Here is a 24,504-nt window from a genome sequence, read left to right on the forward strand (position 1 = left end):
ACATAGAAAATTTTTGTGTTTTTTTTTCAGAAAAATGATAAGTTTATCGGTGGGACGAATTGTTAGAACGCCGGTTTTGGCCACAACATTTTCTTGGCATAAACCTGTTAGAGACTTACAGCCAGTCATGATTAATAATTCTCTTAAAGGAAATTGGAATAAAAATACCGTAGGTATATGCTTCAGAAAGATTAGACAATTCATGGAAAAGTTTTGATAAACTTATAGAGCAATTAAGAAAAATAAACATTACAGGCGTTTTAAGTCGTGGGGGAGTTTTCTGGAGGTGTTATTAGATTTTACTTTTTCTTTTAAAATAAAATTGAAGTAAAGGGTTGATCCCTGCCCCCCCCCCCCCTCTCATTTGTACCTAAGGGCCTCTAGGAGCGTAACCGCTAATACATTTTTAAAGTAATTATTCCAATTTACTGATAGACAGAATCTTATTAACAAGTACACGTAATCATGGAGACCATAGCGGGGATCCTGGAACCATTCCTGTACAATTCATACTGAAAGATAATTCTGTTCATGATACTTTAGCCAGGTAGATATTTGTCGACCTAAAATATAATATACTATTTATTCCATTTAGTACAACATATTTTTTACAATTTATTACCATTTAGTTCTAAAATTGAGCAACAGTTTAAATAACATTGAAAATGTGGATTGAATATTTAAATTTTCGTCTTTATTTTATCTAAAAATTTATGCAACAATGCCTTTTGCCCTTTGGTATCATTTTTTTTATACTTATCATAATTTTAGAGAAGGCGAAATAGCCTTACGGTTAGCCCAACGGCATGGCATACCAATGGAAGGTGCTTGTGAGGCCAGTTTAGCTTGTACTACTTGTCATTGTTATGTTGAGGTAACCAGTTATTTTTCTGTCTTAAAATTGATATTGGTATTTTGTATTTTGTAAAAGCTTGTTTCCATTATAAAAGCCTTAAATTGATGGTTTTGTATCGAAGCTTCAGTAGCGTAGCTACTATTTAATTATGCTATGTCTGTTTGTCAAAGCGACTGTTACAGTAAACATCTTTATCTGTGTATTTTATATTTGATATTCATACATCTGTACATCATACATATTGATATTTTGTCTTAACTAAACAAAACTTTATCAGAACAGAAAATAACAGTCCATTATATTAAACAGATATTTATACGATTTGTGGTCTTTAAAAATCTCGTAGCTTTGCTACTTGTGGAAAAGATTGTTTATTATAGGATGAAAAACATTGGGACATGTTACCTGAAGCTACAGAAACTGAAGAAGATTTATTAGATCAAGCTCCATTTCTGGAAATGAATTCAAGGTTATTTAAAGTTTGGCAGCGCATAAACCATGATTTTTTCTGCCTTTCTATCTATATATTATATTATTATATATATCTAGCAAAGTCCGTTATGTGATTACTTTAATGCTGCAAATTTCCTCTCCCCTTTAGTAAGTAAAGCTTAGAAAGTGCAAGTAAAATTGCAGATACTCTACAACCCTTTTTTTTCAACATCATGATCATTTTTTTAGATTGGGTTGTCAGATAATCATAACAAAAGAATTGGAAGGAATCCGTCTGCGGTTGCCGCGGGCGACTAAAAACTTCTATGTTGACGGCCATGTACCACAGCCGCATTAGTGCTGCTTTTTTGGTGGACAGATGAACATCCAGTTATCAATGGACACACCAAGGCAAAGAACTAGTTTCATGAAAGGTTATTAGATAATAGTTTAGCTTTTAGATGTACGTACATCACCAGTCATGATAAAGAAAATTACCCCATATTTAGATTACAATTATTGGTTGAAAAGTTAGGACACTACTAGTTTTGAAACGACCAATCAAAATCAATAAAAGTACCCAAAGTTTAGGAGCAAATAAATAAGAAAACGTGGTTTTAGAACTTTGGGTTCCAGGATGATTTAAAGATCAATATCCCCTCCCTCCCTGCTATTATTAGAATTTATTTATTACCTTTCATGAACTAACTTTAAATCACAGGTGTATGTTCGATGTATGTATATGAATTATACATTAGAAGTTTAATTGCAATTTACAATTTATATTAAAAAAGAATCATGCATTGTAAAAAATATAGATTTCTTATAAACTTAGTAATAATATTTTCGATATAATGTGATAGATTTTACTTAACGTCAATAGGAAGATAAATTTAGCAGTCAAATAAATTATTATACAATCCCTTTATATATAAGATTTACAAATTGTGTTTTATTTCAGTTCAATATAATTTTAAAATATGAATGATGAATCATTTTGTGTTCATGGTATTTAACCTAATAATTTTAAATACTCCATTAATTTTTTTGTTTTTTTTATTAAAGAATATGAATTTATGTTAATATATCATACGTGTTATAGTGTATACATATTTACATATATATTTTACGATAATATTTTTACTGAAATGTATTAATAAACCAAAAAATGTATGAAATATTGTTTCAGAAAATGTGCCAATTATAATGGAAAATGGGTGATTATTCCTATATTCTAGTGGAACAATATGCGGCAGAAGTGCTTGATTTTTCCACCCAATATGGGTCGGATAAAAGTATTTCGTACACTGCACATAACCTTACGGGTAAGTAAACAAGGATGACAACATCCATAGAATTAAAAATAAGAAAGCAAAAATATTATTGGACGTATTTACTTTTGTAAAGTAATTACTCGTTATTGTATCTTGACAATCCATTGTTCTTTGTGCATTTACAAACATCCTTTGCAAGCTAATAATTGTATATTATTCTTAAGTATGAACGTACGTACAGACATAACCTAGTTAGAAAAATGCTCCCCTATTGAAAAATATTCGATAACTTGAATTTTAGGTCGACCGAACAAGTTTCCTTCATATGGGGACTTCTCGCAGACTTATGTTATGAGAGATTATGGTCCCTGGTGGCTAGACTGTCCTAGTGGAAAGGTATGTAATATTTTATCAGGGAGGAAGGGATATTATGAGAGATTATGGTCCCTGGTGGCTAGATTGTCCTAGTGGAAAGGTATGTAATTTTCATCCGAGAAGAAGGGTACAGTGGATAGTACCACAAGTCCTATAAATTCCTTATTTTTTCATTCGTTTCTTTGACAACTTTGGGTACAAAATTAGCAGTTTACTTTTCCACTAATAATTTCAATCTACACAAGGGGTAATTTTGTTTATCACTATAGGATATGTGTACAATACCATTTAATCGTCGACTGTCTTATCCCTTAAGATCCCTGACATTTTATGTTTTTAGCTCTTGTGTTTGTAGCTTTGTACTTTTTACTCGTTGAATCGCCCTTAGCCTCTATGGGAGGTTGGAGAAGGTCAGGAAAATTGCCTTAAACCACCTTAAGACATTCTTAGAGCAATCCTATAAGCAGGGATGTGGAGCCGCCATAATTTGCTGAAGCCAGATCCGTTATTTTCAGAGCGGCTCCGCCTCCGGAAGTTGCAAAAAAATATCTGGAAAAAAAAGGATTTTTTTGTACCTTGATTAAACTTAATATTTAAATTTATAATTTGGAAACCCTTTAAGTGTGTCCTTTTTTCTCAAAAATTAAACTTTTAAAAACCCTCAAAAGTCAAAAATAGACTTGCAAAAATTAAAAAAAAAAATTTTTTTGACTTTAGGCAGGAGCCGGAGACGGAGCCGCAACAAAATCCAACGGCTCCGCATCCCTGCTATTAGGTGCAACCAATTCGAAAAAATATTTCTTCGAGATCTTTAGCTTATACGAAAGGACCTTATTGCAAAAACTTATAAATACTTCCATTTTAGGCATGGAGAGAGCGAGTAGACTGTCCTAGAAGATCAAACATACCAACAGCAACTAATTTTGTGGATATAAAGTATGAACATGCGGTTTACCCAATCAGGATTCATATCTATGAAACTTTTAACCCTGGTGGTGTTGTAGGTATGTATTGTATCTTCCTTGTTTGCTAAATCTAGGAATAGTAATAGAATCCTTCTCAAATTAATCCTTAAGACTAAAAGTAGTTAGTTGAAATCCTTTAAAATCTGTATTTTTAGCTCATCTGTTGAAAACTGCCTTCGATTACCATCCCAGATTTTAGCTGCGTAGTTGCTCTATACCTCACTTTGTCTGTGTGTCTGGTTGACTATTACTTGGCTGCTCTATGAGACTGACAACTCAGTTTTTTTTATAAGAAGATTCCTTTAACAATCTATGTATTTTAAACAACTCACTTACTTTATCAGTATTCAATCTGTTATAAGTAGTGAAAATGATATATTATGAGTGAATTAGAATGCCAAAGTTTCTCACAAGAGTGGGGGAAAGAACCAATTATCATCCATTATCAAATCTCTGTCTATTTCAGGTATATGGGCGGGCAACTGTCGAGGTGACTGGAAACTATTATGGAATCCTTGTATGACTTCTACACCACAACAAGTTGTTTCACAGGCACATTCAATATTAATATTGTCCTTCCGTCTGTCTATCTAGAACTGACAGATTTTAATAGTAAAAAGTAGGCAGCCATAAAGCTTTACTGTCATGAATGCATAACAAAAAGCTTTTATGATATGATAGGTATGCATATAGGCATATCATAAGCCTACACTCCTACAGTTTTAGTAGCGAAGTACTCTATAATTGAATTTGTTCGTCCGTTTGTAACGAAAATGATAATTACTTATTTGTCATTTAAGATAGAATGTGAAATCTTGTCGTTAAGGGTTTTACTCCCTTTGTCTTTCATTACGCTTTTATAGCCTTTTATTTATGAGCTTAGCTACTTATGAATGTTGTCATTCTTTGTTTTTATGGAAAGTCTACCTTTTTATCAAAATTAATATAAATGTGAATATACAGAGACCCAGAATATTTTCTCCGCCCCTGCAACAAACCCATTTCATAACGAAGCTGATCAGAATAGAGTTTGACCAGAGAAAGCTTCCCTACTACACGGAAATAGATGCTGTTGCCTTGTTAGGTAACAATTTTTTTGTTTAAAAATAGAAGTAAGATTTGACAGGGGGGACATTGGACTGTAAATTATAAGTTTTATAACTCTCACTTGTCCACTTAAAAACTTACATAGCTCCATTTATTTGGTAATGTCTTAACTTTTCAACCAATAATTCTAATCTTTAATTTTGTTTATTATCATTAAAGATGTACATTGTACATCTAAATATTGTCCTTTATTTTATCTCATATGATCGCTGGGTTTTGTCATATATAATTCAAACGAACGTAAGCAACACTTCAAAAGAATTAAATTCTATTGAAATCATCATTTTTATTCTGAAATAAAAAAAGTCACATATTGAGTGATTTATTGTCTTATATTTTCTAGGTACCCTTGAGCCAATAAGTTGGGAGGCGAAAGTGAATGCTATGCTGCCAAGTAAACCTGGAAATCTATTAAGACAAATTATTGACAGGAAATTTCCCCTTTTCTAATGTGGAACCGGGTACATGACCCCCACCTAGAATGGCACTCTAACCCTTTTGTTAATTTTTTTATTCAAGGGTGGAGTGCCCATTCAGCTTAAGGGATATTTTAAAAATTAAAGATTATAGGGTTTAAATAAAAACAACAAAAATAAACATTAACCCTTAGGCACCTACTCATGCGGGAATCTTGAAATTTTTCATATTTGCAGTGGGGGGCAGGGTATTGCTGTATTTCCCATATAAAATGAGGAATTGTTATTAACAGAAATCTTCATATTCTTCCTGCAGACGGGGTTCAATTAGAACTTAATGACAAATTATTATCTAGGTAGGTAATCAAAATTTAATTTTTATATTAATATTTAATTTGTTTGATTTGTGTTTGTTATGATCGTATGGCGTATGACGTTAAAGTCATTGATACTTATTGATATCCTAATAATCTGTCATGGATTTAGTCATAATTAAATTAAAGACGTTAAAAACACATTTAGCTGATGCATAGGAAAATATAAATGTGATTACATTAGCTCAAAACAGGTGCAACTTATAATCATGCACAGTTAGGACTTTCAGATAATGGTTTGGTTGTTCTTACTTAGTTGTCATTTGATAGTACTTATTTTACAGGCAAAGTATAAGAGAATTTAGCAAATCCTTGGTTGACAGAGAGAGATCCCCTCCAATCAGTGATTTAGGTAAGATATATATTTTAAATCTCGATGATTTTTTGTGTTATTGTAATACAGGGTTGTATATTCTGCACAAGATTTATTTTTTTCCCTGGCTACAAAATTTTTTTTATTTCCCCCCCTAGTTTTTTCTCACCATGTAGAGGGGAAAATTAAAAAATATTTTAAGACCTCTGTATTTTATTTATTTTATCCCTCCTACCACACATTTTTTTAGTTTTTTTTCACCAAGGAGGGGGAGAAATGGAAAAAATGTTTTCAGTTTTCTTAATTTTTACATTTTTTCCCCTCCAACCACTTATTTTTTATTTCCCCCCCCCCCCCCCCCTGAGCAGGGGATCCCATGTAGAATATACACCCCTGTTGTAATACCAAAGATACACCCCAACAGTAATCAAAGTTTTACAATAACGTCATCTTACTATTTAACTCAAAACTTTGGGTAGGTACTTTTATTAATTTTTATTTGTTTTTTTCAAAACGAGTTTGTTAAAACTTAACCAATAATTTTTAACTACAAAAAAAAGGTAATTTGGTTTATCATAATTTGGGATTTATATAAATTTTTCGTTCATTGTCTTATTCTTTAAGATCTCTGATTTTAGGTGATTTTGAAGGAGTGCCTGAAGAAATAATATTAAAGATTCTTGGTTATTTAGATCTAAGGAATGGTTTGTTTAAAAAAAAAACATTTAACCTTTTACTTCATAAGCAAATTATTCATGTTATTATCAAGAACAGCTAAGCTTTATTTGTGGGGGTATGGTCACAATACCCACATCCCGGGGTAAATTTGTCAGGGGGAAATCTAATATATTTTTTTGAATTTGGGATGGCATACTTATTACCAAAGGTTTTTTAGGTACTTTTTATGATTTACGAGATCTTTACAACAATCCCCTCCCTCTTTTAAACAATACATTTCGAACAGGAGTTTAGTGAGCTTGTCAGCTGTTTCAACAAAATTTCATACTTTTTCTGCGGATTCTTTTCTCTACAGGATTATTGAACTTTTGGAATTTGATATATGATACAAGGATGATAACATTCATAGAGGCGAAGAGTTCTACCTGGAAGTTTAGAATATAACAAACTGAAACTCTTTATATAATATTTTAATATATGTTAGCGACCGTACTTTAGTTTTTACTTTTTCTCCCTTAAATCAAATTGCTTACCTATGAACTACAAAAATTTTAATGTTGTTTTGGTTAGGCTTTGTAGTCCAAAAATTGGTCAGAGTAATAGTACCCTAATTTTATAAAAATTAAACGAATTATGAAGTAAGTCCTTCTATTTTATTGTATGGCGCTTAATCTTCGGACTAACCTAATAAAGTAGATATGTTACTAAACACGTGCCGTTTGTGAGATTACAATGTTCAATATGCTGATATTGATCTAGTCGGTTAGATTTGAGAGATATATTCTATTGTGTTTCAACTGCAACTCTGCAGTGGCTTAGTAACAAATGCTCAAATTTACAAGGTAATTAAGGGGGGGTTTTTTAATGCAACCATCTCGTAATCAGTGAGCAAATGACACTTAGAATTCGAATTTCGATCTGAACTTTTGCATGAGTAATCCTTGGTAGGTCTATTTTCCCTAAATCGAACAAAAAGTTGGAGAAGTAACGGCTAGCGGCTCAGCCGTTCAGCCGTTTTTAGCCTATTTTCAGGGTAAATCCATCATCAATTACGTAGAAATCAACTTTTTAAAACATGTTTTTGGTTTAATTCATGTTAAATGATAGCAATAACCATTTTTAAAACTTCTAGCACCAACAGCTACCGTGTAGAACCGTTTGAAAGCGTTTTGGAGTAGAAAAGAGTATTATGTTGAGAGAGGTTTCGTGACTAATTTGCAAAAAAGATATCAAAAAATGACAAAACAGCTGAGCCGCCAGCCGTTAGCCGTTACTTTTCCAACTTTTTGTTCGATTTAGGGAAAATAGACCTACCAAGGATTACTCATGCAAAATTTCAGATGGAAATTCGAATTCTAAGTGCCATTTGCTCACTGATTACGAGATGGTTGCATTAAAAAACCTCCCCTTTTGTATTATTAAACAAGAATTACGTCTATTGTTGACGAAGTAGCGTAGCTGTTATGAAACTAGGATATGTTTTTATTGAATGAACTTGTAATATTAGCATGATATTGCTGCACTATTTATGAAGATTATTTAAATTGTTTAGAATTGGATTTGTCTTGGTGCGGCAACTATGGCAAATTATCCCCAGCTATGTTACAGGTTTATTTTTATTTAGTAGTGCACCTACTCCATACCTAATGAAGTACGTTTTTATTGCCACAAGGAGGGTAAATATTTGTGCGTGCCCAAAGTTTTATAACCACGTTATCTTATTCTTAGGTTAAAAGCCTTGGTTAGGACTTATTTAATTTTTATTGGTTATTTCCAAACTTTTCAACCAATAATATTAATCTTTTATTTTTGGACCTGATTTTCTTTTACTCGTTTTTAATATAGGGCAAATTATTAAAATCTATATTGTGTAACTTTTTAATTAAATTAATATTTTTTTCTGTTTTCCTTTATCTTCTACTATCAAAATTATCGTTCTTTGTGAAATATTGAAATGATTTTGTTTAGGAATTCTTGATACATTGCGGTCATAATTTGAACAAGATTAGATTAGACAACTGTCATGTTGCTACGGGACAGGTAATTTCCTCTTATTGTTATACCCTTTACCAGCGTTTCGGAGCCGTTTGATTTTGGTGCGGATCCGGCTCCGACCTAAAATCAAGAAAAACTCGACATATTTTTTTCCCCATAATAACATATTTTTTATTTTTGACTTTTGAAGGTTTTAAAAGTTCAACTTTTGATAAAAATGGACTTGAAAAACTTAAAAAGAGCATTTGCAGAGTTACCAAATTATAATTTTTAAAAAATCTCTTTATTTATCTAGTCCGGAGCCGGAGCCGTTTTTTAACGAAAATTACGGCTCCGGCTCCAGCAAAATATGGCGGCTCGACGGCTCCGGCTCCAAAACACTGCCCTTTACAACTATGTCTTGTACTTACGTCTGTCTGTCGGTCTGAACAAAGCAGTATTAATTCAATTGCCTTTTTTTTCAGATAGGTGTCATATTTGATTTGTGTAGGTTCTCATAACCATTGTAATATACATTTTTTTATTTGTTATGAACATGTTATATTTTTTCTTAAAATCCAATACTCAGTGTTTTTTTTTGAGACAATATTTTGCTTTTAGGTATTACAAACCCTCGTGAAAAACTCGCCAAAGATTAGTGAAATAAGTTTAGGAAATTGTCATCTGCTCAATGTTGTAGATTTTCAGGTACAATTTACAATAACAAATCAAAAATACCTTACTACTTTCTACTATAAGTATAACTACTGATTGATCTTTATCGTCTGGGGTATCTGTATTCGAAAATTGAAAAAAAAACCTAAAACTATAACCATAGTTATGAAATGACTTTTAAACTTTATGATATTATATTACTTTTTTGTAGATTTTGTCCAGTCTTACAAACCTTGAAAGCCTTAATTTGTACAGGTATAAAAGATTTTTTTCTATAAAATTAAAGGAGGGTGGAGGTATTTCTTGCAAACTTTGCCGGAATCAAAATTTGATCGTTGGTGCAAAAAAATGTTGTATGTATATTCTATTTGAAATTTAACAGCGTCTGCGCCATTACCAGCATATAGTTGCTCTGTATTCAAAGGAGGTAGGAAAGGGGGAATAATTAAAATATTAATAACCTAAAACCACAAACAATTGGAACTTTCTGAAGTTTTATTGAAATTCTGAACTCCGTTCATTGAATTGCGAGATCTTACAGGATAAACAAATAAAGTATAATATAACAAAAGTATGGAGTAAAACTATTCTATATAAATATTTTTTGTTTAGAACTGTGATAGGGCAACCAGCTGTGATTTCAATTCTGTGTAACAACCGTAAACTTAAGAATCTCTGCCTTGCCTCCTGTCCTAATATTGATGGTAAGCTTTGTTTGGTGCTTTCTCTTAAAATGTCTTTAGAACACTTAACTCCCCAAACACACTTATTTTTTAAAATAAAGTGGGGAAAAGGGGGGGGTCTGTGCTTGACTAGGCAATTTGAGGGAACCGCTGTTTATTTTTTCTATCAGAGTTTAAAAACTGCAAATGACTAACTATTTTTTTGAATGGAGTAAAACCTTTTATGGAAGATTTTATGACAGATTTAGAAGATTTTTTTGTACAAAAATAATTTTGTTGGTGTAGCTGCTTTGTTTTATTTAAGATTTTGTTTTCATTTTATTATTGCTGAGCTATCTATGTAAATGATTGTCCTTGTTTTGTTGGGAGCAGTCAATAATTATTTGTACGCCATTGTGTTGACGACATTGTTTTGTTTATTTTTTATTATAAATAACTTCATTTATTTTAAAAGGAGATGAAGTTTGTATGTACCTCAGTCATTGTCAGCCCAACCTGGAAATTATTGACTTTTGGCGCTGCAACTCAATAACAGAACGCGGCATTAATGCGCTCACTCATTGCAGCTTTTTAAGGTAAGGATATATTTCAATATTTTTATGGGCTTTGCTGTTGGTTATACACAGGAATAAGGTATAGCCAACAAGCGAAATAAATCTAAAATAATATTTGGGGTTCAAATGGAAAGGTCGTCAATTCTACTATGTTTTACCCCCCAACGACAGCTGAAAATCACGTATAGGTTTCGCGATTTTTTTTCCAAATTAAATTTTTTGTTGGTATAAGCTGAGTTTTACATAATCTTTTTTTAGAGATGTGGATCTTGGTTGGTGTCTGAGCATCCAGGGAACTTCTGGAGCCATGGCACATCTAGTCGATTGCTGTCCTGATTTAGAAAGATTGTATCTAACTGCTCACAGGTATGTCATTGTTTTAACTTTTGCAAAATTTAAAAAGGATTGAAAATGATTCTATGTTGTATACAACATTACATTCATAAATATCCTAATTAGGTATAGACGAAAAGGTTTGAGTTAAAATAAAAACGTTGTGCTTTCCCTTAAAGTGTCTATCAAGCACTGAGCCCCCCCCCCTCCTTATTCTGAAACTAATTTAAATATAGGGCGTGAAGGTTTTTTTCCAATGCCTTAACCCCTGTGGAGTGCCCTAACCCTATGCGGCCAGGTTTACCTAACCAATATAACTTGACTTAACCTGAATTAACAAAAAAAAAAAGAAAAACCACTCTCCGTTTATTTAAAATTAATATGAGAAGAGTGTTACTGTGTTCTACAAGGAACTTTCAGGGAAATTGTTTAAATCTTCATTTCACTCTTTTAAGGCAAACTGGAGATCGCGAGGTGAAAGCAATATCAGGATTACGGAAACTAAAACAACTGGATATTTTGGGAAATAGAAATGTTACTCTAGCAACTATTCAGGTACTTGTATAGGGATCTAATAGAATAAGATGATAAAACGATGCACATTCCCCATTATGATGAACAAATTTACCCGATCTATACATCGAAAGTGTTTGCGCCCTCCCTTTCCATCCTCTCATACTAAAATTTTCTTACACCTTATTCCTGCAACACGTGACGTAACCTTCCTTGTTTATTTAGGATCTTCTGACATCTGTTACGAGTCTCCAGCTGCTTGACATAAGTTTCTGCGACCAGTTGGGAGATGGCAATGTTAATCAGCTGAGACATGACTTTCCAGAAGTGGACATCAAGTGGAGTTTTGCTGATAATAACTAGATACCTATCTAGTCTGACCAGGGAGGGAGGGGTCAATGGACTGTAAAGTAAATTACAATGGTACCCAACGGTCTATACCATTTTATCTTATTCGTGGACCAAAAAGTTGGGTACTTCTATAGGTTCTAAACTTATAGAAGTGACCAAACTTTTTAACCAATAACTTAATTCTACAAAAGAAGTAATTTTGTTTATCATAATTTGGTACGTTTATCAATGTTTTGTTTATTGTCTTTTTTCCAAAAATCCCTAGCTATAAAATATTGGCAAATTTTTTTCTCCACTTGTCCCCTAAAATAGTTGGTTCTAATTTGAACTTTAATTTTCTTCCATGAAAGATATTTAGATTTGATATATGATTTGCTCAGGAAAAAATCATAGGATTTATCCTATTTTTTATATTTTTTCACATCCGTTTCAGTGGACATTGACAAGTATTATGTCATACAAGAGCTTATTAGGCATAAAATATTTTTTAATGCTCAAATTGTCAGAAACACATCTTATAAAACCTACCTATTTAGTCAAAAAAAATGTAAATTAATTTTAAGAAGACTGTTTTTTTAACATAAATATTTTTTGTTGTTACTTTTACATACTTTGGACTGCTGTTTTAAATTTATATAAAGATAACTGTAAAATATAAAAAGTATACACAAATATTCAAATGGGACTATCCATTAATGAGAGTTGATAAGTTTACCAGTATATAGTAGAAACTTCGAAAATCTTATAGATTATAGCGTGAGTTAGTTTTTTAATGCCATTTTCTTTGAATGGTGAAGAAACCCTACACTCTTTCTATCTCTTTTATATAGAACCTACTGCTGCTATGCCAGATGTACGACATTAATATAAAGAGTAAGAGTAGGGAGAATGCACTGGTTAGGAATTCCAGAAAAAGGTCATGCAAGGCCTTGTGACAAATGTTGGATGAAAAAGACCAAAACTCTTAAACCCTCGTTCATGGACCGTCCCTTTTTGCTAAATAAAAATTTACAGATTTCAGTTACCTACCTACTAGGTAGGTAAATAAAAATGGGAGTGAAACGGCCCCGTTGTTTCTTTGATGTCACCATATCTGGACAGAGAGTGGGCAGAATTGTTATTGAGCTTTACAGGGATGCCATTTATTTATCTTATTAATAATCAAGGATAATATAATGATTGCGCAGCAAGTATTTAGTATAAAGCTAACCATAATCGATAGAATTAGAAAATTGAGTCTTTTTACGCAATTTATGTTTTGAAATTGTTGAGAAGCAGCAAAATCTTCAGTTTTAAATATTTGTGTAGTTATTGTCAATAAACCAGGATAATTGTATCGATCATGTAAAACGTTGTTTTCAAAAAGTCCAAAAAAACATAGTCAATACTTTCTACTTATAATATTTCTAACTTTCCAAAATTTACCTAGTTATAACAGGAATCATCGCTCTTAAAAACTACTATTAATTAGTTGCCTAAATAAATGAAATGAATCGTAGTGATGTTACTCCCAAGACCTGTGAAAATTTCCGTTGTCTGTGCACTGGAGAAAAGGGCATCGGAAAAACCACAGGAAAGTCACAAAAAAAAATTTAAATATTTTTTATTCGCGCAATAACTCAAAACTAGTGTAAGATTGGTTAAGAAAAAAACGTTGATAGAAATTGCCATAGAAAGTTGCCTACCTAGGTAGATTTTTTTCCATACTAGCGCAGTGTAATATAATAAAAAAAGAGAGAGAAAGGTGACAAAGAGGAGTTGCTGACTGACATACACTTAGCACATAGAGGAGATTTAATAGAGAAAAAAAGTATTTGTGACCATTAAATTGTAGGGAAACCGCTGCATTATGTTGGCACCACGTTTCACAGGGTTGTCAAGGATTTCATGATTCAGTGCGGAGATTTCTCAGGGATGACAACTTATTCATTTGTACACAAGCTCAGATTTATTTTTAAAAATAGCTACCTAGGTAGTATTCAAACATTTTAAAGGATCTATTTGGAGTGATAAGAAACACAAGTTGAAACATTTTAATTCATCTAAAGCCCTTTCATCCCAGCGATAAAGCTTCCATTTGATGTACAAATAATAAATAAAGAATGGTTGGGCCGGCTATTTTCAATATCCGGCCGGATATCAGATATTGAACCCAGCCGGATGGAGGATATCCGGCATTAGAAATCAGAAATGCATTTACTGATACCCAATCAATTAGGTAAAGTAACAGGATGGCTTTCTGTATGTCGGCTCATATCTCCTAAACGGATTAAACGATCGTACCACAATGGTCCAAGCGGTCCAATGGTTTAGCGAAGTTACTAGTAAGAAATGAATAGTTGTTGGATCCCAGATGGAAACGGAAAGGGCGGAGAATCCATTTATGGTGGACAATTTGAGGATGAAAATTTTGATCTCAAACACGACAGGTACAGCATACCAACAGAGTGGGATATTTATGGCAGGTGTTACAGTATACAGCTTTTACGCCTCTGTTGGATGTATGGATGTTACATTGTGCACGATGTTCAACATTGATTTAACTGCAGAGCCAAGCCCACAGAGCTTACACCCCTGGATTTATGGACGCAGCCTATTCTGGCCTCAGAATTTTTAAATAAGCCTGACGACGGAATTAACTAAATTCCTAACTGATTTATGGACGCAGCCTATTCTGGCCTCAGAATTTTTAAATAAGCCTGACGACGGAATTAACTAAATTCCTAACTGATTTTAAAACTACTAATAATGGGACGGCTCCATCCCGCAGTGGCTAACCAAACAACCAAGTGGGATATTTCATCTTTAAAAAGTTCGTTTTGTCTGTAAAGGAATTAAAATGCATTTGACGAATTGAGGTTCATTAAGTAGGTACAGTAGTGAACCTTAAAAGGTTTGTGTTTAAAATGATATTCTTTGGGTAAAGATATGTGTAATGATATTAACTTTTACCAAACATTTTTTAAAAATATATACCTAAAAATGTATATGGAAGGAGTAACTGTAGTTTGTGCTTGTATTGCGTAAAATCCGGGAATTAGCTTCATCGAAAGCGATTATTAAGTCTAAAGTGTTATTAAATATGCGTTTACTATGCATTTTGTCAATATTAAGAATTCTTAGACTTAATAATCGCTTTCGATGAAGCTAACTCACGGATTTTACGCAATACTCCTCCCTTTGTGATTGTTAAAATTACCCTTTCAGAAAAACAAGAAAAATCACTATAAACCCATACCTACTTAAACTATAATAAACCTTTACGATCGTAACTTACCTTAACCCAGCCTAACAATTATGGCATTTCGTATTCTATGAACATAATTTCAAAAACTTATTAAACCATAAATTTTTTCAGGCCGTTCCTATTATCCATGGCCAACAAGGGGCCCAACACGAATGGATCTCAGTTCTTTATCACGACACAGCCAGCTATTCATCTGGATGGTATTCATACAGTTTTTGGACATGTTCTACAAGGTTGGCCTTTCTTATATTTGGATAGAATCGTTTAGTCTATTTCAAACATTACTTTAAGTATAACCTAGTAGCAGGGAACTTTGGGGATAAGATGAATTAAATACCCATTCTATAGAATCTTTATTGGTTAAAGATTTACCTAGTCATGTATAGTTTTGAACCAACTAATCAAAATTCACCAAAAGTACCCAAAGTTTTTTGACCTTATCGCCTTCTCTTGTCTAGGAAAAGAGATCATATCAGAAATCGAGCAGTTGCAGGTTGATAAGAAGAACAGACCTCTGGTTGATGCAAGAATATTCAACTCTGGGGAACTTATCCCTAAATCTAAGGTAGCTTGAAGGTTATTTAAATAATTTAGCTACTTAGTACAATTGGTAGCATACCTAAAAGATCTTGGGGAGTTGTCTGGTTCCAGTCATGACCATGTTATATTAGAAAGGTTACAAATGGTAACTACTGCTGCTTTGTCTGGATCTTGATGCTGATAGTTGGAGTGTGTTTCTCATTTTCTATGAAATTATTTAAAGTGATTATGACAATGAAGACTATCCTTAAGGCGTTATATAGCACTAAAAGTGTTGAACATATTTTTTTAGGCTAAAAAAGCAGAGAGTTCCAGTTCCAGCAGCGAGTCCAGTGAGGCTGAACAAAGCGAGGAAGAAGAAAAGGAAAGAATATCCCTATATCATCCTATTACCGCCCCCCCCCCCTTCACTTTCTCAGTAATAAATCACGTGACTCAAGGAAAAAACTTTTGCATTGTGAAAACTTTATGTTAGAAAATCTAAAGTTTTTTCAATTTAATTAACTTAAAACTGAAAAAATACTGTAAGCCCTATGTAGCTTTTGATATTATTTTTCGCTGTTTTTACAACTCAAACATTTCTCGAATTAAGGATTAAAGGATAAACTTAAAGGAAGAGAAAAAGAAGAAGAAAAAATGCAAAAAAGAGAAGAAAAAAAAGAAAAAGAAGAATAAGGTAACAAAACAACAATTATCATTTGGATTTCATTAATTCGGGTTACATAAACATTATTAACGTGCACACGGTTTTGCAATTAAGGTGTGTTTCTTGAGGGGGCCTTCCATATTATCCTAATATATATTAACGATGGATGTTGACGCTCCCATTTTTGCACACTTATAAATAATGCTTAAACGAACTTTCAGAGTGTCAAAGGTGCTGTCTGGCATTGGTAACATGATGATGACTTATTCAAATCTTTTTTCCTAGGATAAAGAGAATGAGGGAGAGGCCCACCCCCTGGTCCAAGTTTCAAACATTGACCCAGACGAAATTCCAGACGTTCCAAAGTGAGTAATAGAATCTATTAGTGCTTTCCCTTTCAAAGTGCATGGTTTGCACTGAACCCACCCCCACCCATCATTATTGTCACTTTATTTTAGAAATATGGGGACTGGGAGGGGTGAGGCTTAGCGGAATAAACTAACTTATTCATATATTAATACTCTCGATTCTTAAAATTCTGTCTTTAAGTTTGTAAATATTGGAAGGGACGAACGTTTTATTTTCTAAAGCAAACCCCACTCCCAAAAAAACAAATGATTTCAACTGTTAGGTACTTCTTTTGACACCCAAATATTTTTTTTCTATTAATTTACTTTTTGGATTCAGCTTTTGTATATCTAATATATATCTTTTTCTTTTCTCAACCATCTATCCATTTAATTATTCATTCATCCAACATTCTGTTCGCCTGTTTGTTCTTTATAAAAAAAACCTTTTAAATATCAATTTTTCTAGACCAAGATTTCTGCAAAGGAAGCATTCATCCTCTCGGTCAAAAAGCAGGTCCAACTCTCGGTCACGCAAGAACAGCAAACGGTCAAGATCCCGTGACCGTCGGCGGTCAAGGAGCAGGGAGAGAAATAGGGACAGAAAGGTTGGAGGCAAAAAGGTAAATCTTAGCTTCACATTCTACAGAGAGGAAGAAAAATTTTCTCATTCGTTGGCTTAGAACCTTAGGACATTTAGATATTTATATTTAAAAATGATTAATTGGTTTTATCTAGCAGTGCCCAAGCATTTCACTGAATAAAATATAAATGTAATCCACATAAATGGTAATTTTTTACATTATTTGGGATGTACAACAATTTATCGTCCATTGTCTTAGCCTTAAGAATCCCTTATCTATACCTATTACATTTATTATATATTAATATCATACCACCATAAATATTACAAAAATCAACTCACCCGGCCATTATAAAAATTCTTGTTTTAAAGCATTTTCATAATATATCAGTTTATACAACCAATTTATTGATGTTTTGACTTTCTTTAAGCCTTTGATAGTTAGTTACTTCGCCAAAACTTGTATTTCGTGGTATACGTACCGACCCTCCCCCCCTCCTCATAAAAGTAATTCTACTAGAATAAATGTGTCTTTCTAAGGTAAAAGGACGTGGCTCCATGATGTACAAAGCTGTGAGCAGGAGTCGCAGCCGTAGTGTTACCCCACCACATTGGAGACAGGCGGAGAGAAGGACCATCAGTATGAAAGTAAGTTGAATTCTTTATATCTATCTTTTTGAAGCGAAGCTATTTTTTCAATTAGGTTCGGCCCTAAAGTTTGTAACTGTAGCTTTGGTAGTAAATTTAGGCATTTAATTGTGTTTTATCGAATCCAAAATTGCATTTGTGATTTGTGAAACAGTTAGGTATAGCGGAGCCACTCTATAATCTTCACACACAAAAAATCCCTTCTGTCCATTTTAAGATATTGACTTAAATATTTGAACATTAATTTTTGTGTAGTTGTCTTATAATCGTGATGTTTTAAATGGTGATACTTGTAATACATTTAATAAGCGAAGCTTCGCTTGTATGGATGTTTTCATGCTTGTTTATTAACAACCATAAAACGAGGGCATTTTTCCCTAAAGTAGCGAAAATAAACAGGTTCTTATTGGCCTAGTTAGGGTTATTTGAAATTTTTCCCAAATAAAAAAACTTGCAGGTGCAGTAGACTGGTAAAAAACTAATTTTCCAAGAACTTAAAGCCACCATTACAGAATTAATTCCTTAAAATCAATTTTTGTCGTCCCGGTCCTTTTTTAAGTATTAGGCATGATAAATTAACTCATTTTAAGGATTGGGAGGCTGAGAAGAAGGAGAAACAGCGCAGAGAACAAGAAAAGGAGAGAAGACAGGAACAGAAAAAATTGGAAGAACAGATGAAAAAAGAGGTAAGATTATTATTATTAGGGTTGGACAAAAGGACAAAGAGATTTATAGAGCAGATGTTCAGTGATTATGAGAGAAAAATTAAGAACAGAAAGAGAGAAAATGAAATGATAAATACTATGATTGGCAATCCGCTCAATTTTTGGGTCGAATTTGGATTCTTACAAAAATCCAAACAAAAAAATACCGGATTAATCCGAGGATTGCGGTTTCTTGTTTTTTTGCGGATTTTCGGATTGTGGATTGCGGATTCTAGCAATATTTGATAAATAAAAAATTCTAGCCCCTACAGCGGCAATTTTTAACCTTACATAATCTAAATGTACGGGAAATATTTTATTTCTCACCTTTAGGATTCAATTCACTGTAAAAAATCATTTTTGGGTTTTGGCCAAACTAACCCGTATTTAGTCACTTTACACTCTGAAAAATTTAACACAGTTTCAGACTGTTCACATATAGCTCATGTACAATACTTTTATAAAGCTTTGGTTATACTTTGAACGGTTTAAAAACCTGAAAAAGAAAGAAAGAATTAATTGTCTTTTACTTTACTTTTGTTTGAATCTATTAATAATTTCTTAAAAGCTTTATAAGGACAAAATTATCAGACCAATTCACATTAAAAGTTGTGGACATTAATTTTTTACAGTGTCCAATTATTACAAGATTAGTTACCATAAAACAAAGGCATTGTAAAAATGGAAAAATATAATAAAATAAAATATTAAAATCTTACATTGTGCAAGAGTTGGTAAAGCACGGGCCAATCCCAAGCAGCTTAATCTTTGAGTAATCCATGGCATTCTTCTCGGTTTGGTTTTGCTTGTGTCAGTGAATCCAGCGTGCACAGCATTCCCCATAGGCCTAGAGAATACAGTATAAGCTAAAGCCATGAAACTTTCATTCTTCAAACGTATTTCTATATCATTAGGAGCGTGTCTTTCTTATATAATGAATAGAATAATCGTAGTTATGAGCGTATTAGGAGCGTATCACTTTATCTTTGGTTGCTTTGACTCGTCAATACTATTAATATACATAAATATTTACCTTTAATACATCACAGATTAGCATAAGATGTACATACATTTTTTACAGTGAAATTGGTCTGAAAATAGAATTAGACATAAATATAAAATAAAACCTTGGAAACCTAATCAAATTAAATTGATAGGCCCTATCATTAAAAACATGATAAAACTATACATACAAAGAAGGCTTGGTTGGCATAGGCGTCCAAGGGGGGGGGTAATGGGCCATTTGGCACCCCCAAACGATTTTGGGGGTGCCGTAGGCACCCCCAAAATTTTTTGAACAATACCCCCCCCAAAAAAAAATTACCCCTACCTTGGGGGTGCCGTAGGCACCCCCAACGATTTTGGGGGGGGTATTTACCCCCCCCCAAACCATTTTGGGGGGGGTAATTACCCCCCCCAAAATAAATGTTCTTTAAAAAAAAATTTTGGGGGGGGGGTAGTTACCCCCCCCAAATTGAATGTTCTTAAAAAAAAATTTTACTGAAAATTTTTTTTTTCGGGGGGGGGGGGGGAGTAATCCCCGCCCCCCCCCCCTAAACCATCCCGGGGATCTATGATGTAATTGTAAAGCACTGAAGATTCCATAAAATAGATACCTAACTAAATTAAATATTTCATTAAATAATGAAAAAGAATTTCTATAGGCGATTTCTTTTGGGAGGATGTCAGGGTGTCTCAAAACTAGTTATAAAACTTACCAGGACCTATAAGACGCTTCACTTTAAAGTATAATCATATTGGTTCATTGGTTAGTGAGTTAATTATTGTATTTTTATGTTCTAAAGAATGAGATACTACTATATATTTGAATAGTAGTGGCGCCCTTAGCATCTAAGAACTCGTGTTTTCTAAAGGGTAAAAAGGGAGGAGAAAAATAGCCTAAAACCACTCAAAGGATTGACCTATAATAGTGTGGAACCATCATGGGATCTATGTGAAGCTTTCCTAAAAAGGAGAACTCAGTATTAAAAGTAATGAAATCTGAAGCTATAGTCAAATAAACCTTACTTACTACTTTATGTTATAGGATAGTACTTATTAACTTTTTTTACATAATTAAATTACCCCCCCCAAAAATTTTACCCCCGGGGTAAATTAGTTTGGGGGGGGTAATTACCCCCCCCAACAGATTTGGGGGGAGTATTTACCCCCCCCAACAAGCTTTAGGGGGGGTAATTACCCCCCCCAATCAAATTTTACCCCCGGGGTAAAAATTTTGGGGGGGGTAAAAAAAAATTTCGGCGCGCTTCGCGCGCCATTTTACCCCCCCCAAACACGAATTACCCCCCCCCCCTAAAATTTTTTACCCCCCCCAAAAAAAAAAGCTTGGACGCCCCTGTTGGTTGGTACAACTCCAACATTATAAAACCATCTAAGGACGTACATAATACAATAGAGATAAAACTATAGATTCTTTCTTCTCTAGGCTTCTTAATTTCCTTTGCACGTGATCCACTTGCTTGTTTGGGGGAAATCACAGAAGTCCTTAAATAATAACATTCATTACACTAAATTAAGCATTAAAAGCTACTGTGAAAATAAAATACAAAAAAAACTTTAGATGCTATCCACCATTTTACAATATTTTATATTTTAAATTTTTTTAAGTGCTACAAAAGTCATAAAAATTAACAATCCGAATGTGCAATTTTAATTGCGGATTCGGATAAGGAATCTTAAAATTGGGTGGATTTCGGATTCGGATGCCAACCCTAATAAATGCTTTGAAAATCTCTAAACGTTTATATTTCAAACAAATCAAATGTCATGTGCTTCATAAACGACAGACCAATGCAACGGACCAAATAATTCATATATTGATTGCACATTGAAGAATCTTCACGCATAAAAAACAGCCGTACATCTTAAACAGGATCCGAAAATTATATAGAAGTTATCTACAAGAATTATATACAACAACAAAAATATTCTTAGTTACAGAAAAATCTCAAAAAAAAACATTTTTTAGGATGAAGCCCGCAGAAAGAGTGAACAAGAAATGAAGGTAAGGAAAAATAGAGACTTTCTAAAATTTGCCCAAAAAAATACAGCAAATAAGTTAAAAGACACAGTTTCTTGACAGTAGATTTTAAATAGTACAATGTGGAACTGCTTAGAATTCACGTGAAGGCAAATAATAAACGGTGTCGGAACCGCCGAAAATTTTCATTCTTTTTTACTCTTGAAACCTCAACCAATGTTAACTTATTTTAAACTTAATACTTAACAAGGAAAAGGAGATGCGAGAGAGGATTGAGAAGAGAGAGAAAAGAAGGTTCAAAGAGGAAACGGAGGAAAAAGCCCCTCCCCCGTCTCAGAAAAAGTAAGTTGACTTTTCCTTACTTTGATTATTTTTGTTCTTTCTAACAACATTTTTTTAGTTGCGAAGCTACTCTATTTTTGCATTTGTCAGTCTGTCTGTCTGTCAGTCAGTCCGTCCATTCGGCCTAAACACTATGAGGGAAAAGATCTTCGTCATACAACTTACTTGGTCCGTCGGTCTGTCGGTCATAATACATAAAGATATATATGGACTTTTTAAAGGTTTTGTGATTTTCTATTGTCATTTTTTTCTCTCTTTCCCTTTTTATGACCACTGAAAATCTAAAACTGTCTTTTTGTCAATCCATGATTTTGTTTGTTCTTCAAATTCGAAAAATCATATTAATATAGTTTTACGAACTTGTTTTTGATAAAACAACATAAAAATAGCCGTTCCGCAAATAAATAAGAAATTAATAACAAAAAGCCAATAAATTAATGCAATTAATATTTTGAGGGATGACTACATGATGCCGCTAAAAGACCAGGATGATCTTTTAGATTTTGAGGCTATGGAAAAACAGGTCGGTATTTTAGTTTGAATTATGTAATCAGAATGTCTCTTAAAGGGAGTGTGAATGTAAAAATATCAAGGATTTATGCCTTGATTTTGTAAGTATATATATCAGTAACCAAAAGTTTTTGTATGTTCTTTCCTTTTATTCTTGTAGCGCAGATACTCTATAATTCTGTTCATTATTTAGGATAAAGAGGATGAAAGTGAGGATGAGGACACTTTGAGGCTGAAAGCCTTGGAAACTCAGGTTTAGAAAGATACGATAGCAAGGAGATAGATAGATAAGGATATGGATAGATAGAAAAAATACTGCATGATTTAGAAAAAAGGCTCTAGTCTTCATATATTGAGCATTTAACGTCAAGGTAGAAATTTTGTATCTACTGCAGTTCACGGTAAAATATTGCTGGTAACGAATATTGCCAAAAAATCTATTTTAAAGGCTGCTAGCTGCCAAACGGCTGAACGTACAGATCATACCCGCACACAACTTTAAGCGGTATAAGAAGGCCTACAAATAATCTGGAATAGCCAAGATCTAATGATGCACAGGGAAAGCTTCACTGAAGAAAAGACGCGTTAAATAGGCCTTTTTCGCGCATTTCTCTGTACTGCGAGAAAATTATGCACTATTGATTTATGGCTATTCCAGATTATTTGTAGGCCTTCTTGTGCCGCTTAAAACAGTCTTATCAGCCTTAAAAATTCATAGATTTTTGGCAATATTCGTTACCAGCAATATTTTACCGTGAACTGCAGTAGATCCGAAGATTTTTGTGGCTTACTGCAAGCTTTAACTAAATTGAAAAACCAATGCAAAAAATAATAGAAATTTGGCGAAAACTTAGCGTTAGAGACAGACAAACACAGTGTACATATATATGTACACAATGCCATCGAAGGTGATTTGACTTTTGTGTCAGAACCTGAATTGGGACATAGTGCATTTCATTACCCTAGGTTAGGTAACTTCATTTCACTTTTCAATAAAATCTAAAATGCAGCCGTTTTTGCAGGAGGTACCATTTTCTGTGAAAATTTTAGAGGAAAATTAAACAGTTTTTTGTTAATTTCTACTTCTATTTTCAACTGAAGAAAAAATCCTTTTGTGTATATACAGAATCATTGTTGTTACTTAATTTCATCAAAAAAAAAATTTAAAAACTAACCCATAAAAGCCGATTTTTCATTTTGTTCAATATGGGTAAAATAAAAATATTACCATCTCCAAAGGGTTAAAATCAAAATTTCAAAGCTCTAAAATGTTGTTCATCGAAAATAAATAGCAGTTTATAAGGACTTTTTGCATCCATCTTCTCATTTAACAGGGAAAAAAAACAAAAATAGAATCTATTTTTTCAGTGTTGACATAAAAAAAGCATTTGATAAAAAAAAACAACAAAAAAATTATTTTTTAAAAGTGCTAAAAAGTAATACAGACTATTCAGTCTTTACCTCTGACATTGAAATAGATGTAAAAAATGTCAATTTTGTATAGCAGCCAATTAAAATAAATTTTCTTATGGAAATTCTCATCAGAGCATTACTGATAAACCAAGGTCTTATTGGATAACATACTAAATGCTCCTTTAAAAATTTGTATTCTATGAGAAAATCATGTTTTCAAATGGATATTTCAAATCATAGAGTAGCTTCAAGTGTTTAGCTGTTCCCAGAGTGAGAGATACCAATGTTTATTAAATTATTACACTAGTCCTTAAAGTTTTACAATTATGTTGGTTTAACAACTTCGATGACTTTTTTAATTGGTTAGTTTATTAAGTTGACTGTTCAAACATTTCAACCACTAATCTTAAGCTCTAAAGAAGGTAATTTTGTGTTTCAATATTGGGGATGTACATCAATTTATTGGCCTTTGTCTTATCCCTTTGGATCCATGAGTTGTTCTACCCTTTGACTTTAGGGCGATATTGATCTTGAAAATAGTTTAAAACCACACCCAAATAAAAGTGCAACCAAGTTGGACCAGCGATTTCCGAGAATTTTGGATACAGACAAAAAACCTTAGTACTGTATGTATATTAGAATGACAAGAT

General features: G+C 33.0%; 3 protein-coding genes and 1 long non-coding RNA gene across 15 annotated transcripts in view; 3 read left to right on the forward strand and 1 right to left on the reverse strand.

Moving 5' to 3' along the window:
* Fdx1 (Adrenodoxin-like protein 1, mitochondrial Ferredoxin 1) lies at window positions 1-2,481 on the forward strand. The gene is made up of 5 exons (XM_080148259.1): window positions 1-147; window positions 434-547; window positions 772-874; window positions 1,237-1,325; window positions 1,538-2,481. The coding sequence occupies exons 1-5, from the start codon at window positions 35-37 to the stop codon at window positions 1,644-1,646; spliced, it is 528 nt and encodes a 175-aa protein (XP_080004385.1). The 5' UTR covers window positions 1-34; the 3' UTR covers window positions 1,647-2,481.
* On the forward strand, window positions 2,475-12,888 carry LOC145306228 (F-box/LRR-repeat protein 4-like). Of its 4 annotated transcripts, none has more exons than XR_013874936.1 (21): window positions 2,475-2,613; window positions 2,864-2,958; window positions 3,803-3,941; window positions 4,369-4,454; window positions 4,866-4,986; window positions 5,353-5,436; window positions 5,715-5,781; window positions 6,084-6,151; window positions 6,751-6,809; window positions 7,075-7,143; window positions 7,548-7,632; window positions 8,343-8,398; window positions 8,759-8,830; window positions 9,386-9,472; window positions 9,651-9,694; window positions 10,052-10,143; window positions 10,577-10,697; window positions 10,935-11,042; window positions 11,465-11,564; window positions 11,748-12,089; window positions 12,337-12,888. XR_013874936.1 is itself a non-coding variant. In XM_080148257.1 (20 exons), exons 1-20 carry the CDS (start codon window positions 2,502-2,504, stop codon window positions 11,883-11,885), a joined length of 1,803 nt encoding a protein of 600 aa, XP_080004383.1. In that variant the 5' UTR covers window positions 2,475-2,501; the 3' UTR covers window positions 11,886-12,150. The 4 variants fall into 4 exon arrangements, 2 of the variants coding, with proteins under 2 accessions (XP_080004383.1, XP_080004384.1); XR_013874937.1 differs by having other exon boundaries at window positions 11,748-12,066; window positions 12,347-12,888; XM_080148257.1 differs by lacking the exon at window positions 12,337-12,888 and having other exon boundaries at window positions 11,748-12,150.
* Moca-cyp (nuclear cyclophilin protein Moca-cyp) overlaps window positions 12,886-24,504 on the forward strand; it is a 17,211-nt gene continuing 5,592 nt past the window's right edge. For all 8 annotated transcript variants that reach the window (XR_013874930.1, XR_013874929.1, XR_013874932.1 and 5 more), the window contains exons 1-16: window positions 12,886-13,004; window positions 13,371-13,444; window positions 13,706-13,782; window positions 14,224-14,302; window positions 15,232-15,353; window positions 15,579-15,685; window positions 15,953-16,020; window positions 16,270-16,336; window positions 16,592-16,671; window positions 17,123-17,276; window positions 17,777-17,884; window positions 18,475-18,570; window positions 21,578-21,613; window positions 21,840-21,931; window positions 22,388-22,454; window positions 22,635-22,694. Coding sequence is in view for 1 of the 8 variants with exons in the window: in XM_080148255.1 (XP_080004381.1) it covers window positions 12,924-13,004; window positions 13,371-13,444; window positions 13,706-13,782; window positions 14,224-14,302; window positions 15,232-15,353; window positions 15,579-15,685; window positions 15,953-16,020; window positions 16,270-16,336; window positions 16,592-16,671; window positions 17,123-17,276; window positions 17,777-17,884; window positions 18,475-18,570; window positions 21,578-21,613; window positions 21,840-21,931; window positions 22,388-22,454; window positions 22,635-22,694 (1,368 nt within the window). In the remaining 7 variants the exon portion in view is untranslated. The remainder of the gene's footprint in view (window positions 13,005-13,370; window positions 13,445-13,705; window positions 13,783-14,223; window positions 14,303-15,231; window positions 15,354-15,578; window positions 15,686-15,952; window positions 16,021-16,269; window positions 16,337-16,591; window positions 16,672-17,122; window positions 17,277-17,776; window positions 17,885-18,474; window positions 18,571-21,577; window positions 21,614-21,839; window positions 21,932-22,387; window positions 22,455-22,634; window positions 22,695-24,504) is intronic.
* On the reverse strand, window positions 18,991-19,687 carry LOC145305659 (uncharacterized). 2 transcript variants are annotated; one of them, XR_013874676.1, is made up of 3 exons: window positions 19,622-19,687; window positions 19,308-19,435; window positions 18,991-19,084 (listed from the first exon to the last, which is right to left on the reverse strand). It is a non-coding gene; the product is annotated as an uncharacterized LOC145305659 (long non-coding RNA). The 2 variants fall into 2 exon arrangements; XR_013874675.1 differs by lacking the exon at window positions 19,622-19,687 and having other exon boundaries at window positions 19,308-19,611.

The sequence above is a fragment of the Acartia tonsa genome, chromosome 14 (assembly GCF_053477335.1).
Source record: "Acartia tonsa isolate MP-2025a chromosome 14, ASM5347733v1, whole genome shotgun sequence".
NCBI classification, from domain to species: Eukaryota; Metazoa; Arthropoda; class Copepoda; order Calanoida; family Acartiidae; genus Acartia; species Acartia tonsa.

What these genes read in the sequence shown, in the direction of transcription:
- Fdx1 (XM_080148259.1), top strand. Translation starts at nt 35, where the DNA reads ATGATAAGTTTATCGGTGGGACGAATTGTTAGAACGCCGGTTTTGGCC. An exon ending in ATGATTAATAATTCTCTTAA is followed by an intron (nt 148 to 433) that starts AGGAAATTGGAA and finishes CAATTTACTGAT; the next exon opens with AGACAGAATCTTATTAACAA. An exon ending in TTTCTGGAAATGAATTCAAG is followed by an intron (nt 1,326 to 1,537) that starts GTTATTTAAAGT and finishes TCATTTTTTTAG; the next exon opens with ATTGGGTTGTCAGATAATCA.
- LOC145306228 (XM_080148257.1), top strand. Translation starts at nt 2,502, where the DNA reads ATGGGTGATTATTCCTATATTCTAGTGGAACAATATGCGGCAGAAGTG. An exon ending in AGATGCTGTTGCCTTGTTAG is followed by an intron (nt 4,987 to 5,352) that starts GTAACAATTTTT and finishes TATATTTTCTAG; the next exon opens with GTACCCTTGAGCCAATAAGT. An exon ending in ACTCATTGCAGCTTTTTAAG is followed by an intron (nt 10,698 to 10,934) that starts GTAAGGATATAT and finishes ATCTTTTTTTAG; the next exon opens with AGATGTGGATCTTGGTTGGT.